The sequence below is a fragment of the Tamandua tetradactyla genome, chromosome 1 (genome assembly GCF_023851605.1).
Source record: "Tamandua tetradactyla isolate mTamTet1 chromosome 1, mTamTet1.pri, whole genome shotgun sequence".
Taxonomy (NCBI): domain Eukaryota; kingdom Metazoa; phylum Chordata; class Mammalia; order Pilosa; family Myrmecophagidae; genus Tamandua; species Tamandua tetradactyla.
Window position 1 is genome coordinate 200,045,431 of NC_135327.1, and position 19,744 is coordinate 200,065,174.

Below are 19,744 nucleotides of genomic sequence, written 5' to 3' on the forward strand. Positions count from 1 at the left end.
ACTTTGTAACTTAGTTCCTGATGTTATTACTATCATCCTCACCTGCCACAAGTGGTAACAGAGGTCCAGAAAAGTTAACTTGTCCAAGGTCACAGGGTGAGCAAATAGCTAAGCTGGGTTTCAAACACAAGTTCTCTTTCTCCAGAGAAAAACAGCTGTAAAACTCTCAATGTAGGTGGGAGGTTTCCCATGTTCATAAGGGTTTCCATTTATTTTGAGAGTTCTGGTCCCCTTACCACTTGATATGCTGCCTTGGCATGCCCTGAGCATGTATCCATGTTGTAAATTCAGACAAGTAGATCTTGACTGTAAAGAGTCTATTGAATGAAGTGGTTGTTTAAGTTATTCAGCCAATTTTCACAGAGTGCTGCGTGTACATGGTGAATGCTAGGTGTCATGGAGGAATTGAGGTAGTCAGAAGATTGAAAGTCTTTAGATTAATTTTTATGCCATAGGAAGAAGGTGAAGCTGCTTCTAACTGGGCAGTTGGCAAAGCTTCGAGGAGGACCAGCCACTCACAGTGGAACCCAAAAGGTTTAGAAAATTCATTTTGTCAACTAAAATTTAGCTGGAGGGCTCCCAAATTTCATTAGGCTCCGTATCTTACATGCATCCTCGAGGAAATGTTTTGCCCTGTCCAGCTGGGAGGGTGGATCATTAATGAGTGACTCTCCATGCTTTCCTTGCAGATATACCCAGACGAAAGCCATTACTTTAATAGCATCTCCCTGAAGCAGCATCTATACCGATCCATCATCAACTTCTTTGTGGAATGCTTCCAGATTCAGGACAAACTACCGACAGTCACAACGAAAGAGGACGAAGAAGAGGACTAAACACATGCCAGCCCTAAGCACAAGCGTGGCTCTTTCTATAACAATATGCAACTGAGAAATTTCCCCTACCCCTCCCTCTTCCCTCAGAGGGGTGGGGTGGGGGACAAGAAGTGTAACGTTCCATAGCATGTGTCTCAGATACTGAAGGCAGTTTTGCTTCGGATACAAGCTCCTTCCCCAGGTGGAGGTACGTCATCACGCATGATGGGTTCAACAGTCAGACTGGAACAACTTAGCATCATTGGCATCACCTCCTCTTGGCCCCAGAGTGACTAGTGGATCAAAAAGACCCCTCCCCCAAGGAACAAAGCATTAAGGATCAGTGGTAATGAAGGCCTGCGCTGAGGCCTGGAGGAAACCGGCCCTTTAAATTCCAGCTATCAAGCAGTAGCATTGAAGACCCACCTTATATTTTAGAGTACCATGCTCATGCTAGCAGCATTGCATCCTGTCTGATAGATCTGTGCCATGAAGCCGAAAAATGAAAACACACGCTTATAGCACAATTATTTTAACAGTACTTGTTCTTATATTGGCCTGCTCCTTTCTGTAATTAGAAGATTCAACATTGCTAAGGGGCTGCAGAAGAAGACAGACCCTCTTCTGTACAATGTAATTCCACAGTTAGGCTAATGGTTATAACCTTTTGGAATTAGTTAGTATTTTTGTATGGTTTTTACCTGATGCTTCTTTGTCTTCCCATCATGGAGTTGTTTTGCTTTGCCTTTTTTTTTGTTTTCCTTCCTGTGCTTTGCTTTGCTTTCTTCAGTCAGTATGTAGCCTTTCCCACTTGTCTGGATAAAGAAACAGATTGGAAGTTACTGCTCTCTCTCCTAAAGGTGGTCTTCGGACATTGTGGAGACATTTCAAAGAGCTGAGCGGGGGGAGCCTCCAATTCTATTCACTAAAACATAAATACGTAAATAAAAGCGCTCTCCCACAGAGCGGCAGTAAGACTTGCTGCAGATTCGCCATTGTCCGTTTACATATCCTCCTTGATAAGGTGTCACGTCTTTTTAGACTTGACATTTGGTTCAACATGAAAAAAGACAAAGTTCCGATTCTATCCCCCAGGTCTGTGATGCACACTCGGTCCCCGGCAATCAGTCAGAAAGTGGGGGAACGTGCCAGCTTCTGCCCTGGGGATTGCTCCGTTGCCCTCTCTCTGCTGCGAGCAGTAAGGTTGATGTGGTTCTACGTTAGCCTTGTAAGATATACTCTGACCAAATGTACAGCCAGTATTCGTAGTGTATATTTCATTTTGCTGTATATAAAGAAAGGAATGTACGTCAGTCATTTGTGCAGTCACCCCCTGCCCACGGCCCCACCGGTACTAATCTTGTGTTTAGCATGCATGCTAACACTCTTTGGCTGATCTGAACTCTTTAGAAGTGCTAGTTTGAAATATATCAATTGTTGTCATATCCTTTTCAGCTTGTTGACAACCTGAATGTCAATACTGATTTCTCCCATTTCTGGTTCTGCTGTGGGTGCCCTTGACATCTTGTCAGCAGAGAAGACATGTCCATGTTGCTTTTTGGTGTTTAGGGATTTTGGTTTCATCTACATGAGCTTTGAATGTCAGTTGTAGTTAAATCAATAGGAAGATCTCCATCACAGGATTTTTTTTTAAGGTGGTATGTCACCATTTGTGGAAAGGATCAACACGCTGACAAACAGGACTAATCCGAATGCTACATGTTCATGCTTTTGCTATTTCAATGGGCGTGACCGACCGCAAAGCCAGCTTGGTCTGAAAGGGGAAGCCAGCTCTGGCCACAAGATCTGGTAGGAGGCAAGTGAGAATGTGGCATGGTAGCGTTTGTTCATTCATGGAATAAAACATTATTTTACCACTCGGATTGCTCTTTTCTTGGTTAGCCTCCACCATCCATCTTAGAAAGCATGCAAGGTTTGGAGGAGATTTTTAATTGCTGACTGGGCCCCCACTAAGAGTGATGCATTACCTCCAAGGCTCCGGTGTGCATCAAAGAAAAAATGCATCGGTGGTAGCAGCAATATTGATAATAAGAAGGAAAGGATCAACAAACATATTGAAGTCCCAAATAAATTAGATAAAATGACTTTGCATTTGCATCTTGAAAATTTTAGAGTGGAGACAAAGATATCGCCCCTAATAATGAGAGTGAAATTGATTCTTGGTTGAGCCCATGGTATTGCCCACTAGAAAACTTTATAAATATCTTCATCTGTCAGAAAATGCATTTATTCATTTTTTTATCAACTCAGTAAGTCTTGTTTAAACATAGCCAAGCCTACAAGCAGAGGCATTGAGTAAATAAACCTTTCCGAAGAATTGAGTCACTGCTACCTCAAAACACCTGGTGAAAAATCCAGTCACCCCAGCTGAATTAGCTAAATCTTGTCTTCCTTCTTGGCCAAGAATCAAGAAGCAGAAAGAAATAAGAAGTCAAAAGCAGCAGAGACCATCTTAATCAGAATTGTGCTCATTTCCCCCAAACGGTGTCACCATTAGCCATCCTGTCCCTCTCCCTATCTTGAACAGAGCAGGAACCAGATGTCTCCTGTTCCACCTGTCACATTACTCCATTACGGTTCCTCCTAGACACAGGGCTTGACATGATATGTGCTGATGGTCTACACAAGAAGTCTTATTTTCTCATTTTTGAGAAAATGAAAAGTTAAGATGGCCCCAAGTATAGACCTTTTCCTTAGTCACCCGAGACTTCCCAATTCCAACTCGGGAGTACCTTCAGCCTTCTCCAAACTGAAAGAGAAAGTTCATAGAGTTGGAAAGAAGTTGGGTGTGGCCTCACCCAGGACCCCTGCAACTGTATCTGCTCTGGCTCATCTATGGCTGGAGCCCTCCCTTGACTATCCCTATGTGTTTGAGTTGGTTATAGACAGCACATTTGGGTTTTATTTTGTTTCCATTTAAATTAGTATTTGAATAATAAAATTTCAAACACACGTCTATAGAGGTCCTAAAGCACCTCTACATTTCTCAGGACCCAGTTCAAGGACCACAGCCCTATGCTTGGGATAGTCCACCATGTCATTTGTAGGACAGAGACACCAAATTCACAGACTTTGGGGTGGGGACTCCTGAGTCCTCATCTGCCTGAAAACATGTCCTTTCCTCTCCTGCCTGACCTAATAGCCTCAGATCCAATTGGCTAAGGGATTGATAGTCTGCAGGACACCCCTACTGAAAACCCCCAGTGTTCCAAGAGAGGCCAGAAGGACATTTTCAGGGAGACTCCGTTCTCTGTCCTCCAATAGCACATGGATGTGAGTTCTTAGGGTAAACGGAGAAGGAAGAACAGAAAGACTTGCAAAACAGGGAGACGTTAGAGTTGCTGAGAAGCTGGTGGGGGACCCTGGGGAACAGGGAAGGAGGGAGAAGGGAGCAAGAGGAAGACATCTTGTTCCTGGGAGACGGCTCAGGTCTGTAGGGGCAGCCTTCTGGGAGGCTGGACCCAGGAGGGCCTGGATTACCTGACAGTAATCACTCCCCTCCTGACAGGAATCACTCCCCTCTCTGCCTTCCCCCTTCTCGCTGTGGCAAATCTCTCTCTGCCTCCGTCTTCTAAAAAAACGTGAATGACTGCACGTAGGGCCCACCCTGATAGTGCAGGGTGATCTCCCCATCTCAAGATCCTTAACTTGCTCACATCTGCAAACTTTTTCTACCTTAATCAGGTAACAGCCACAGCTCCCAGGGATTAGGCTACCACACTTCTTAAAATCCCACCCCTAGATGAAAACGGAGAAGGAGGGAGGTGTGGAGAATAGCTTTAGACTACTGGGAGATGCAATCTGTCTGCTAAACTGAAAAGGGAGGAGCCTGGGAGGTGGAGAGCATCTGCCTGACGGATCGGATGGGGCACACGGTACTCAGCTCCCTGCTCAGGGTGTCCGCTCTGCCCTTGTATTGCCCAGGAGAGGACGCCATAAGAATACCTCTGGGACCAATGCTATAGGCTATGGAAGAGCAGCCAGGTCCGGAAAAACATTGTTTGGGATATACTAGGCAAAATTCAAGATCATAGGGAATGCGGAGGGTCATCAATGGAAAATGACACCAAAGTCTGGGAGTTGGGAAAAGTAAACAGATCCTGACAGTTGATCCCAAACAGTGACTGGTGTTCGCTTGTGAGAATGTGATTCCTGGATATATCCCTGACCTACAAGTCACAGAGGCCCCTTTCAACAATGTGTTCAGAGCCAGGGTAAAAAAGAAAATGTTTGGGAAAAAGGGGAATAGTTCTTAAAATGATTTGTATATAACACAACATAACATAAAACATCTTATTTTAATGTGAAACATAAATGTACATTTGTCTTCAAGTTTTTTATGAGTTCAGTCAATAGAGTTTTGTATTGTCACATGTAAAGCATAAGCATAATGTATCACCTGTGGTAGAAAAAAAAAGAAAACTTGATAAATGGAACAAATACCAAAAGATCATTGTAAAGTAATCTGACTATGAGATCCTTTTTGAGTTTTAGAATTTTTCCCTAGTCATTTAGGTTCAGGTTCTTGCCCAAACCTTAACTACATTTTTTTTAAGCAGTTCACCTTTATTGAATCTTTCAAAAATGTTCACCTTCATTATGATAGAAATGACAACTGCGTCGTCTCTATACTCATTCTCTATCGAGTCGATTAGTATTTAATTAAATAAAGCATGGTGGATTCCATGGCCGCCCCACCCAGATCCTCTTCTCAGAGCCAATGCACCCATCACCCAGCTATGGAGAATATGGGCAGCTGACAGCTCACAGCTGCACCTGTGATTGGGCATCACCCTCCCACCTGAAACTGCTTGGTGCAAGGTTATGGCCTTTTCCCGGGGTGGCCCACAGCCAAGGACTACATGATGTGGGATACAAAGTCCTAGCCCCTTACCCCTATTTGGGACAACACCAACGGGTTATCTCAGCCCCAGAGCTTCCTGGGAGATGGGCCAAGGCTTCGCTTGCAAGGGCAACTTTCCCCTCTCCCCAGTCCTGTTATCCTCACTTCTTTACAGGGATGTCTCCCAAGAGATTTCCCCACACCCCACACATACCCCCAGAAAACTTCCTGATGCAACTGTCCATTTCAGAGTCTATTTCTAGGGATCCTAAAAATAGGATTAATTTACCCTAAGATAAAATTAGGGGAAATTAATCAATTGTGGGGTGGGTGGACATGAAGTTGGAAGAAGACCCATATGACTCTTGGAGGGCATAGTCCTGCCCTGGAGTACGTGGCATGCTGGAGGAGAGTCTAACCAAGACCATCAGGGCGCTATGGAGACCACTCAATGCACTTCACAGATGGCAGGGGGCCCAGCAGGCAGTCCATCCTACCTGCTGGGCAAGTGGCCATAGCTAATAAAACTTCGGTAACCCTAACTAGAGACAACCTGCCTAGAAACTCCTCCCCTTCAAACCATGGGGAATTAAGCTTGACATTGCTTAGCTCCTCCCAGAAGGGTTTACGCGACACCAATGGCATATACTGGTCACTGATCTTGCGGGAACTTCGCTCCAAAACTCAATGACAAAAACAGAAACAGACAGGACCAGTCCTTGGCATCTTGTGGGCAGGAAAGCCTTTAACCTCTCTCCCACCCCTGGCCCCAGTAAGCACAGTCCCTGTCTCTGAAGCCAAGTCTGAGATGTTCGGGGCTCCTGGGCATGTTTGATTTTCATAAGTAACAGATGGACTCTCTCCAAATAGTGACCAATGCCGTTTATGACCTTTTTATTTTAAGGTAGTTTATGTCAGCCTTGTGAATACCGTGCTAACAGCACTGGGGCTCTTTACCTTCAGTTCAATAAACTTTTATCAGCGCCTAGTGTTTGTAAATCCTGTGTGGTTGGGAAGATGATTATATAAGGTAGAAAAAGCAAAAAGCTTCAGGGCTGAGAACCGGGGAACAGCTTCTGCTTCTCAGCAGGCCCTGGGCATGTCACGTCATTTGTCTGAGCCTCCGTGGTCTCATCTTTAAAATACAGCAATCACCTGCCTCATATGGACAAATTATAAAATGGAAGAAAGATCCTTTGTTAATTTTATGTGCTACACAAATCTTAGATACAATTACTCAGAATTTCATTACTATCAGGGTTAGAAAAAATACATATCTGATCCTTTTTCAAAGTATGAGTTTTCTAACAGTGGAAATGGGTTTGCCCTAGCATAGCCATGTGTTTGTCTTTAGAATCTCCATGGCTGAGGCTATGTACATTTGATGGTTGGCTGGCTGGCCTTAATTAGAGAGACTCTCCAATATTCATGGGTCTAAGGTCCCCCAAGACCCCACAGACCTGGCATACTCAGGAAGCCATATTTGGAGACAGACTTCAGTCAGCAAGTCTGGCCCCTGGATGGGGTGGAGTTAATAATGTTAGAATACGAGGCAACCCTTGAGTGAGCAGCTGCAGCCCAGAGAAGAGGCCTGGGTCATAATATCCATTTTAATTAAAATATTTGCCTGCCTGTAGCCTGATTTCTTTTATGCACGTTCTAATTTCTTACAGCTGGTCTAAATGACTCTTACATGCCATCCCCCAAGGCAAGGGATTTTAATTTGGAGTTTGGACTACTAGGGCAATTCATGGATGGGCTTCTGGGAGTCTACAAACCCCTGAAATTGTATGCAAAAGCTTTGTGTATGTGCATGTCGAATATCATCCTGAGCCCAGCAAGAGTTGCCATCTAGAAACAAAGGACATTCATGCCAAAGGGCTTTGGACCTTAAAAAATCTCAGTCTGTGAGGCAGTTTCTGGTCTAAAAGAAAGTAATTGTGGCACCTACAGATTACAGGAGAATCTCAGAGTTTTTATTTCCTTCTCTCTAGAAAAAGGCCATAAATAATTTAGACTCTTCCTTACAAACTGAGGGCCAGCACAAACTCAGCAAGCATAGCAGCCTTGAACCTCAGCTTAAGGAAAATATAATATATTCTCTGCATTTTCATTATCTTTTATTATGTTAGTCTAAAACATCCCTGGGAAGGAGAATAAAGTAAATAATAAATATAAGTATACCAATTGTATAGATAAGAAACCTAAACTGTACAGAGTTCCTGCCTGCTATGCCGGAGACACAAGTTCAATTCCCAGTAACTGCTCATGCAAAAGAGAAAACCAAAATGTAGACTGTTTAAATGATTTACCTAGAGGGCTAAGTGGTTGAACTAGCTCTAGAATCCAGTTTTCCTAACTTCCTGCCAGAACCTTTTCCTTACTACCACACTCAAGCTTTTTAGAGCTGTAGCATCCATGAAGTAGTCACCCCTGTGCTTTGAAGAGTCTCCGTGGACCTAAAGTCCAACTCGAAGGGATTCCTTGCTTCTCTTTCTGGTCATCTGAACCACACAGTGATGGCTGGGACCAGAACCATATGAAAGCAAACTATTGTCAAATTGCGTTAAGCTAACTAAAGAGACACTACTATAGCCAACCTCCAAAATGGCCCCCAACTGCCCTCTCCTGCTGGTGTTCCTGCCCTTTGTAACCCCTTTCCACGTGAATGAGAGCTGACCCGTGTGACCAACATAGTACTGCCAAGGTAAGTGTGTGACTTCCAAAACTGGGTCATAAAGGACATTTCACCTTCTGCCTTAGCCTTCTGGATTGCTTGTTCTGGGGGAAACCAGTTGCCATGCCATGAGGATGCTCAAGAAGATTTGTGGAGAGGCCCAGGTGGAGAGGAACTGAGGCCTCTCACCAACAGCCAGTACAACTTTCCAGCCATGTCGTGAGCCACTATCAAAATGAACCCTCCAGCCCCTGACAATCCTACAGATAACTTTAGCCATGGTCAACAGCTGACCACAACCTCCTGAGAAACTGAGACAATCACCAAGCCAAGCCACTCTCAAATTTCCAATCCACAGAACCCATGAAAGATAGTAAATGATTATTGCTGTTTTAAGCCACTAATTTTAGAGTGATTTGTTACACAGCTTTATATAACTGACACAACCTCAGACCATCCTCCTTTTTCCAAACTACCCCTGGACCTATCTCGGTGCCCCTGCATGACACCTACTTCCTATCAAATATGGAACAGCTGAGGACATAAGTGACCTGCAGTACTGGGGTCATCTTCTTTCCTGTCTGCCTTAGATAATTGGTTCCTACTCCCATGCATAAAATCCCTGCTAATTCAGGAAAGGACAACAAATGTCAGGGAAAGTGGTGCTAGAAAAATTCATGCAACAAGAGCCCAATGTCCACCCTAATACCCATCACCCCTCTTCTTTAAAATGCAACCCTCAATTTTTAGCTGGGCCCATGGCCATCTGACATAAAGACAGTTTCCAGCTTCCCTTGCAGTAGCAAGGGACCACGTGACTAACTTCTGGCTGTTGTAGTATATATTATGTGCCAAATGGCAGCTTCCAAGAAAATTCCTTAAATGGCAGCTGGTAAGCATCCATTGTCTTGTCTTCTTAATTCTTCTGTCCTATTGACTGGAGATCATGTGAGCATCTTGACTTAATGGAAGCTATATGCTGAAGATGGCAGAGAACAAGATAACTAAGTTTGGGTTCCTGGGGGTATGATGCACCGTACCAGCTTTGGCACTATTACCATTAGAATTCTTCTGTCTTGTCTATCACGGACTTTTCTGTTTCTTGCAGTTAAATTTAATCATAGTTAGCATGGTTAGCTGTGAGGACTCTCTTACACAAGGCCAATGCTCACCTCTAGGGGACCATAAATCTCTAATTTGTACTGCCAAATGTTTTCATAATAGTCAATTATTCAAGAAAATTAAGCATTTTTATTGGACAAAAGGCAGATCGCTGCATATTCATTCACTCCAAAAATAATAAGTGTTATATGAATACTAATAATAACTAATATTTGTTGCCCACTTACTCTGTCCTGGGCACTTGCTCTGAGCATCCCAAACGGATTTAATCTTTACAGCAATCCCACGAGGTAGTGTTGTTACTAGCCACATTGTATAGATTAAGAAACCATAAGAGCAGAAAGATTTAGTAACTGGCTCAAGGTAATGGCACGAATAAGTGTGGGACCCTACAAGTCCCTGACACCCCTATGCACCCTTCCTGAAGAGGAGCTTCAGCTTGATCCTAAACTAGAGTTTGCATGTGTTTGGGCACAGCTGATGAACTGGGGTGACCTCCATGAGTTTGAATGATAGATTTTGTTTTTGGTTTGATTCTTGGTCTTTGGCTAAAAGAGAAGGAAGAAAGGTCTTCTGCCCAGGCAAGCAGGGAGTCCTGACCCTGTGGACAAGGCAAGCAGAAGATAAATTCATTTTCTGTGAGACAGAAGGGCAGGAGTATCTAGGAACGGTGATGGAAAGGGGCATTCTCTCTAATTCCCTCAGGATCAGCCTGGGGTTCGGTCTCTAGATCCTCTGAGAAATCTGGGGCCACCTAGTAGCCCGTGTACTATAGGTCATGTGGCCAGAACCTGGGATTCCGTGGAGGCCTCCAGGGGTGAGGTGCTGCCCCAGGTGGATGCGCAGGCAGCAGACACCAAGGGAGAGGAAGCCCTACCCGAGAAGCATGCACGCATTCCCAAGCATACATGTTGGAGCCCCTGACTCCCAGAGATACTTGGGGAGGATATTTCAGAAGGTTAAAGTCTTAAATGAAGATATATTAGACAAAGTCAATGAATTATAGGTTATTCCCAATAATGTGATCCCATTTTTACCCAAAGGCAAAAACTTCAGTTACCTACTGTGTTAGTTAGATTCAGTTGTCAACTTGGCCAGGTGAGCATACCTAGTCTTGTTGCTGCCGACATAAGCCAATGGTACGTGAACCTCATCTGTTGCCAATTATATCTGCAGTCAGCTAAGAGGCGTGTCTGCTGTAATGAGTGACGTTTGACTTAATTGGCTGGTGCTTAAATGAGAGATTGCAACGTAGCACTGCTAAGCAGCTCGGCATTCCTCATCTCAGCACTTGCAGCTCAGCCCAGGCCTTTGGAGATGCAGAAAAGAAGTCACCCCAGGGAAAGTTGTTGGAACCCAGGGGCCTGGAGAGAAAACCAGCAGAGACCATCCTGTGCCTTCCACGTAAGAAAGAACCTCAGTGGAAAGTTAGCTGCCTTTCCTCTGAAGAACCAACAAAATAAATTCCCATTTATTAAAAGCCAATCCATCTCTGGTGTGATGCATTCCGGCAGTTAGCAAACTAGAACACCTACTATAGTTGGTTTAGTTGGTTTTTCGCAACCAGTACTCTTTACGGGTGCGAGTGAACTTTTAAAAATAAATATATAAATAAAGCTAATTCATTAACTAGAAATGAGCCCCAATAATACCTCCAACTTCTGTTTTGAACGCATTAAGACTGTTGGAGTTTATATGGTTCAGACTCTATCAGCAGATGTGTGGTTTTCTAAATAACCATTTTTCTGAAAATCTTAATATTGCCTGAAAATTAGAACGACTGTTAATTGAATGAGATATCTACTTGCCTGAAGAAGGAGACAGACCAAATTATAGCTCAGGGTCTCCTCTATTCTTCCATCATTTCAACAACCCACTGAGCTGAGTTTAGTTGATCTTGTCCATGGCATGCTGGTAAACTGGTTCTCTAAAAGAAAAGAGAAGTCCTAATTTACAGTTTCTGCCAACTTCCATGGTGTAAATCCTCCCACCATGGCCCATTTCAAACTACCTACCTGACATCACTGAAAACAGAGTTGGGAAGTGATGCACAGAATCCCTATGAAAGACACTTTAAATTGGAAGTGAGACTCTATGGCGGTGGACCATTATATTGGGGCTTATACATGTTATTCAATGGAATGGGGTTTCCAGAAAGACCAAAAGGGAGAAGCCATCACATGCTCCAACCTGGACATGGCTTCTTCAGTGGCAGAGGCCAATCTTCCCATGCCAAGAAATCTACTCCTTCCCATCTAGAGTAAAATCTCCTTCAGGGCCAGGAGGCCATTTATTTCTTCTGTCTCCTACCCTCCTCTCTGGCACAATGTAGCACCTAGTATAGAGCTCAGCTCTAAGCACCTGCTCAGTAAAGGAAACCAGAATGGGTGTGCGGACAGAGAAAAAATAAGCATACCAGGAGGATGTGTGTGGGGTGGGGGAGGGGAGTTATTGTTCCATTTGAGCAGAAATACCGATTGTTTTCATGCTCACTGATCAAGAAACCAGGGCCATGGAGGAAGGAAGGAATTAGCACTTTTAGGGACTGAGTTTAAACGAGTTTTATTGAGTTCAGAAATAGGCAGCAGGCTGTCTGGGGAACACAATGGAAGTAAAAGGCAGTGAATGGTGTATCTAAGTCTCTGAGACTCTGGGGGTAATAAGTCTCACACCGAGCTTACTGCACTGGCTCATGCATAATTTATCAGGCTTCATAAATATCAAAACATCACAGCTGTTAGCACTTCAGTGCAAACCCTGCAAATATTTCTTCAATTATTTAGTCACTATGCTCAGGGAACTAGTCAACTGCTTCAAAGTTACGTTTTTATTAAGTATCAATTACAGCACAGTTTCAGGGTTTAGTTTCTCTGCAGGGAAAGGTAAAATTCTCTCTTCTCTCTCACCCCCTCTTTCCTCTGTTCCTCCCACCCTCTTTCCCTCTCCCTTTCCTCCCTCACTTTTTTCTCCCTCCCCTTAAGTTTCCTGGGACACATATACGGAAATCAGAGCAGGCCAGTGGCTTTCTCTCTCTTTCACTTCCCTTATCTCTCTGTCCTTTCTTCCTTCTTTTATTCCTTCTAGATTTTCTCTTTCCTTCCCTTTAAGCTTCTATTCACTGAACATTGGACACAACACAAAAAGAAGAAGAAGTAGACACTTGCCAAGCCTGTACAGCTATATTACCTTATTAGATCTTCAAAAAAATCCCAAGGATGGACTTTTCTTCCCACTTCACAAATGAGGACAGGCCCAGAGTGGAGAAGCAACTCATCCATCTGTATCCAGCTGGAGCTGGAGTAGAACCTGAGTTTCCAGGTATTATTCTGAGGGCAAAATTCAGGCAATACCTTCTTTTATCATCCTATAACACCCTATCCCTGCCATCTCCCCTAAGACATTCCTTAGCTAACTCATTTCAGCATGTTCTCCCCTACTAATGTCAAGGTCAAAGCCCTCCTTGTCTTTCCACTAGTGACAGCCCAGCGGTGACGGAGGCAAGAGGCAAGACTGCAGGCATGTCTCCATCCACATCTAGACGGCCCTGCCTTCTCCTCCCTGAGCAGACCCAGCAGCAACCACGTCAGGCTAGAACCATCCTCAGGGCCCTGCCCCACTCTGCTGCACATTACATGACAAGTCTAAAAGATCCTCACCATCCTTTTATCACTAGCTACAGTCTGCTGCTACAAGTCCACCTCCAATCCCCTCACTGTTTCCCTGGACTCTGGGTCCTCAGATAGCACGGCCTGAGGCTCCTCAACCATCTCAGGACTTGGTTACTCAATACAGAAGTCTTTATAAAATGACCACTTTGCACCAAACCTAGACAAGGAGAGTTGCAGAAAAGCTTGTCCTGCCGGTGAGAAGACAGAACATCTGAAACCATAAGACACCTCCAGAGCCAATGCAGTCTACCCTGCAATGTGTCACCCTGACTCGGTTCTGGCTCATGATTACTGCAGGATATCAAAGCAGGAAAGTCACCAAGGAAAGCATTGAGGATGAGGAGGGCCTTAGCCAGAGCCTGAAATATATGTATGATGCGATCAGATACCTCGTGATTTCCTGAGGCTGCTGCAACAAGTTACCACAAACTGGGTGGCCTCAGAAACAGAATTATTCTCTCATCATTCTAGAAGCTAGAAGTCTAAAATTCAGGTGGTGGCAAGGCTGGTTCCTTCTGTAGGCTCTGGAATAAACTCCATTACAAGCCTCCCTCCCAGCTTCTGGTGGTTGCCAGCAATGCTTGACATTCCTTGGCTTGTAGACATATCACTGCAGTCTCTACCTCTGTTGGCACATAGCATTCTCCATATGCTTGCACATCATTTTCTGTCTCTTAAAGAACACTCATATAATTTAGCACACACCCTAATCCAATATGCACTTATCTTCATCCTTACCTTAATCACATCTGCAAAGACCCTAATCCAACCCATTCTGAGGTTCTTGGTAGATGTGAATTTCTGAGGGATACTCATTAACTCACTACAAGGCAAAAGGTTGAGGATGGGGTGTTCAAAAGCAGAGAAGGAAGCCAACTAGGTGAGTTTACAGGGCTATGAAGAGACCAGACTGGCTAGAATAAGGAGGTGGGTGGGAGAGAGGGATAGATGAGGTCTTTAGGGTGGGAAAGACGTAGGGGTGAAGGAAACTTCTGTGGTCAGACATTCTGGTTCTATTTTTGAATGCTTATAGAGCAAGTTGCTATATGATGAATTATGAAAAGACAGGCTCAGGCATAACGGAAACTTCCAGCAAATGAATATTACTTATATAGCACAAAGGGTCCAAAAGAGCAGGGGAAGAGATACCATATTGTCTGGTCTTGGGGAGGCCAACTGCTCTTGTCAGTGTTGGTCGATGGTGGCTCTGCCCATCCTACTTTGCTTGGGAGAGGAGAGACAAATCTGGGCTGCTGAGTATTTATCCACCCAGGGGGTGGGGAGCACTGCCAATTATAGTTCCCTCCCTAAGAAGCATCTGGGGCTGCTTGTTCCTGGTTTCCAGGTTCAAGGTATGGTCAGGCCTTTTCATTAGATCTAACATCTCCCCCAGGCTGTGGAATGCAAACAGATTGAAATATCTGTGTACAATAGAAAAAGAAGTTGGAGCCTGGTGGGTAGGCAAGGGCTGGTAGATGGGCCCTGAACATGTGTCTGTGACTCCCCCACTGTTGCTGATTCTACCATATGCTAGCTGTGTGACCCTAGGTAAATTCCTTCTTATTGCTGAAGTCCCATTATATTACTACTAAAATTGAGCATGGCAGGGTGTCCTATTGGTCATTGAATCTGAGTGACTGAGGTTGAGGGAAGCACATCTTTACTGACAAACTTTAGGACTGTCCTTCCTAAAGAAAAGAGCTCAGCTCTCCCCAGTGGGGCTCAAGGAGGCCTGTGGTTCTCTGAAAGAGTCAGGACCCACTTGTTCTGTGGCGAGCTTTCACCTGAGAGGTAAGGTCGGAGGGGCCAATCAATGAACGTGGGTGGGAGTCTCACTGGGTCCTAAGTGCTCCTAAGACAAGGACTTGGCCAGAACACCTATGTACCCTTCAGGGCTCTAGCCCCTCCTAATGGTGTCAAGCTTGTGTTGTAGGCCAGACTTTCAGGACCAACTCCATGGTGTCTGCAGCATTTGAACCCAGGAGATAACCTGGACGCATTATTTGCATCCCAAACAAGCAATTTGTTATAGATGGGTAGCAGAAATAAAATCAAACACATGAGATTGTCATCAGGTTCAAATCAGCTGCTGTATTAGTCAGGGTTCTTGAGGGAAATAGAACCAACAGGAGATGTCCATAAATATGAGATTTTATAAAATTGTCTCATGCAACTGTGGGGATGCATGAGTCTGTATTCCGTAGGGCAGGCTGCAAGCTGGCAAATTCGATGAAGGTTTTCGATGAATTCTCTAGGAGTGTCAGATGGCTGAAGTAGAGATGAAAATTCTCTCTTCCGATTGGTGAAGGCTCTCCCTTGAAAGCCTTCAACTGCTTGGATTAAATGTCTCTCATTGCTGAAGACACTCTCCTTAGTTGACTGTAGATGAAATCAGTCATAAACTCCATCAATTTACTGATGATTTAAGACCATGAAATGTTCTCGCAGTAACAGCTAGGGCAGAGCTTACTTGACCAGACAACTGGAGACCTTCACCTGGCCACGTTGACAAATGAGCCTAACCTCATAGACAGTGTACTCGTTTCATAGGGCTGCTATAACAAATTATCACTAGCTTCGTAACTAAAAACCAGATAAATGTATTCTTTCACAGTCCTGGAGGCCAAAAGTACAAAATTTAGACATTTATACCTCCTGCAAACAGTATATGTGAACATGTTTTGTAAATCATGAACTTCTTCATCAGCTCGTGAAGATGTAAAATGACAGGCGTTGAGATGGAAAACAGGGTCCACCTGCAGACTCCAACATTGATGGGTCTGATGAGAGTCCATTGTGAAGGGATGTGGTCTGGCAGCTGAGTAAGGACTAGAATGACTGAGGGAAGAGACGTTAGTGTCAGAAGGCTGCCTTTGAGGCTGCTAGAGTAATTAGATGAGAGTTAATGAGGGCCCGGATGGCAGGGATTGTGGTGGGATTGGAGAGGAAGCAGTGGAGATGACACCTGGAAGGAGGGGAAGAAAGTCTTGTCTCTGACTCTGTAGGAGAGAAGATGAAGTTTCCATCAGCCCTAGGACACTGCAGAGCCCAAAGTGCACCTCAGCTTTTTCCTTGCCATGAACTCTGGTTCATCGACCAAAGTGGGTTGGGGAGTGAGAAGGAGAGGAGGAATTAAATGAATTCACAGATATAAATGAGGGCAGTTTTTGGTTTTTTGGCAATCAGGCACTAAAATATCTTTTTTTTTTTTTTTTTGCATGGGCAGGCACCCGGGTCTCGGGCATGGCAGGCAAGAACTCTGCCTGCTGAGCCACCAAGGCCTGCCCTAAAATATCCCATTTTGTGGCCACCCTCCTGGCAGAGCTGTGGCAGAAGAGGGCAGAAAAAGGAATGGATAGTAGCTCAAGACCTAGAGATGTCTATCGGGTCAGGAAATACATCATGTCTTGATGGGTCCCAAGCCAAAGGGCAGAGATGCAAGATGGGTCCTGCTGGGGATATTCTCCACCCCAAGCCTGATATTCAGCCATAGTCTCACAGAAACTGGAAGGGGCCTCTGGAGGTCATCTGCTCCAGTCCCCTGCTTCCAATGGCAGAACACAAATGAGGACAAAGTGTGCTGCTATCCATTTAAAGCACTGAAGTGGACCATAGATGGTTCTAGGGCAGGGTTTCTCAACCTCAGCACTAGTAACAGTTTGTCCTGGGTAATTCTTGGCTGTAGGGAGCTGTCGTGGGCATGGTAGGGTGTTTAGGAGCCATTAGCATCCCCCACTCCCACCCCAGTCATGACAACCAAAGATGTCTCCAACATTGCCAAACGTCCCCTGATGGTAGGGCTTATAGGTTTAACAAATAAAAACACAGAACACCCAATTAAATTTGAATTTTAGGTAAACCGCAAATAATTCTTTAGTACTTAAGTACATCTCATGCAACGTTTCAGTGTACTTAGATCAAAAAAGTATCCACGTTTATCTGAAAATCAAACTTACCTGAGCATCCTGTATTTTAACTGGTGTACTTACCTGCAGGGGCAAAATGTCCCTTGTTAAGAACCGCTGGTCTAAGGGACTGCAAGAGGAAATATCCTAAAACTATTTGAAAAATCTATCAAGAAGACAAAGTGGGAGGGCAATGGTGACTCAGTGGCAGAGTTCTCGCCTGTCATGCCAGAGACCTGGGTTCGATTCCTGGTGCCTGTCCAAGAGAAAAAAAAATGACAAAGCAACAATACTTGACTTTATTTACCTACAATCACATGTCCCGCTCACCAAAGCTCAGAGCAGGTCAAGGCAAATATTATCATCATCGTAGGGGACAGAAATCAAGGCTGAGAAGTTAAAAGGGCCTGCCCAAGGCCTGACAGATCTCAGTGGTAGAGTCAAGACTAGAGCTGGCTCAGGTCTGTGTTAACCTTTCCATGGGCCCTGGGACCTTTGCGTTTGTGAGTCTCTTTCTCCATAAAGATTATTAAATATTTTATTTTATGGCTATGTTGGTATAAAAGCGAATATACCAATAGTATATGTTAAAACATTTTTTTCTACGCAAAGGTTCCATTTTCTTCTGATTTTACAGGACATTAAAACATCTCCGTAAGCCCATAAAATTCTCGGGTGGGCCCTAGACACGCTGCCTCCTGGGTCTAAGGGTGTCAGCCCTGACCTGGATTGTCTGATTCCCCAAGCTTTTCTCCTATAGGAGGCTCCCCCTAGTGACCAATTTTAGGCATAACAACTGCAGTCCCAAGCCAGGGGCCACTCTCTCTTCCCAGCAGTGAATAAGGATAGTGGTTTAAGCATCATTTGAGATCTCAGAGACCTGTAGCCTACTCACCCCACACAGGCACCTGCGGGTATGCTTGGGGCCACACTCTCCTGAGAAAGAGCTCTCCCCACCTCCCTGGGGACCCACTCCCCCTACATCAAACCAAACCCTCTCCAGCTACACTTAAGTCAGATGTCCTCCCTCCCGCTCTTCTGGAGAATGAGAGAACAAACTGTCAGCCTCATCTTCATCAGTGCCCTTCAGATCCTGAGTGCAGGTGTTCATGAGGAAAGTGATTCTTTATCCCTCCCATTTTCAGCCAAACTGTAACCTCTTGACAACCCTTTGAGTTATCTCCAGAGTGAGGTGGTTGACTGGCCCCTCGGTCAGGGGAGGGGTGTCTGAGGGGTGGCAGAGCAGGGCTGGAATAGGGGACTCTGCCCCTCCACCACTCCACCTTCTGTGTGACCTTCAGTGAGACCTTAGCCTTTTTATGCCTCGCTCTTTTCATTAGGAGAGGACAAGATAGTCTCTAACACCATTTTTGACTTTATGTGTGAGATTCTAAATTTTGCTCTGGTCCAAAGAGGCAACGCTTTTTGTCTTCTTGCACATGTAACTGATGAATGCAAACAAGGAAATATGCAGAGCAAATAAAAGCCACCTCTGGATAATCACTGCCACCTACCCTCCTTCAGATGACCTTTCACATACATTGCTTTAAGCGTTTGATGAGGGAGAACCAAACTGAGAAGGGAGGGGGCACGTAGGGAAAGCAGGGCTGCCTGAAAGTTTACCTTCCCAGCTGACCAGCACTTCTCTTCAAACTCTTACTGCAGAAGGGGCCCTTCCTTTGGTGTGGGTTGCAGCCATCATGCCTTTCTTTCCATTTCTTCAACCATTCCTCATCCATCCTGGTACCCACCCCACACCAGGTGGATTCCAGTAGCAGCTCCCTGCCCCCATAAAATGGACAACTGAAATGATTGCAGGGATGGAAAACAGAGTCAATGAAACCTATCTAAAGTTTGCAGTGGTGTTTAGCCGAAAAGGTGGGAAAATGACTGCAGATGCAGAAAGCTGTCCTTCCCGTTAAGCTTTCCTAATTGGAAATGAAGAGGCCTGACCAGAGATCAGGGACATACATTCCCATGGAAAGAACTTCCCAGAGACAGTTGGAAGAACTTGCTAACTACTTCCCTGGTAGACTTAAGTGTCCGTTTTCAGATCATTAGCTACCTGACAGGCTGGGAGAATATAGGGCAAAATAAAAGAGCAGGAAAAGTTAAAGTGAATGTGTTAGAAGTCACTCAGAGTTAAAGACCCATCAAGACTGAAGACCATGCAGTTCTGAAAGAAGAGGGTTCTCTCCAGTTCACTGGCTCATTCTCACTTTCATTCCCATTTTCTCCCTCTCTCCATCTTGCCCAGGAAGGAAGTCATTCGGTCCCTTGCAAATAACCCCCTAGCAGACCCACCCCATCTGCCTTCCAGCTAGCCAGACAGGTCTAAATCACAGCAGTAAAATTAACCTAAATTTCTGCTGGATCCCCTGCTGCAGGCCTCTAAATCGCCCGGATTGCACACACTCTAGCCACCCCATGCTCACACCCTCCCGGCAACCTCCTCCCTCAACCACAGGCTACACTTGCTTCCCGCGCTATCTCTGGGCCTTTGCTTTCTGCTAAGCCTCTGTTCAAACACTATGACCACCCTCCTCAGCCCAGGGAAAGGGCAGGCCAGTGGGGAGCGGGAGGCCCTGGGTTGCAGCCTGGGCTCACAAAGCAGGAACCGGGAGCACATTGCCGGCGCTCTCCACGAGTGGCCTGGTTTCCCATCCTCGGAGGTCCCGTTGCCCTTTACATGA

General features: G+C 45.0%; 1 protein-coding gene across 2 annotated transcripts in view; it reads left to right on the plus strand.

The window, feature by feature from the left end:
- Positions 1-2,684, plus strand: part of DPP6 (dipeptidyl peptidase like 6) — a 919,284-nt gene extending 916,600 nt beyond the window's left edge. For both annotated transcript variants that reach the window (XM_077150875.1, XM_077150885.1), the window contains exon 26: positions 690-2,684. In XM_077150875.1, coding sequence (XP_077006990.1) covers positions 690-836 — 147 coding nt within the window. In that variant the 3' untranslated portion in view covers positions 837-2,684. The remainder of the gene's footprint in view (positions 1-689) is intronic.
- Positions 2,685-19,744: the final 17,060 nt, after the last annotated feature.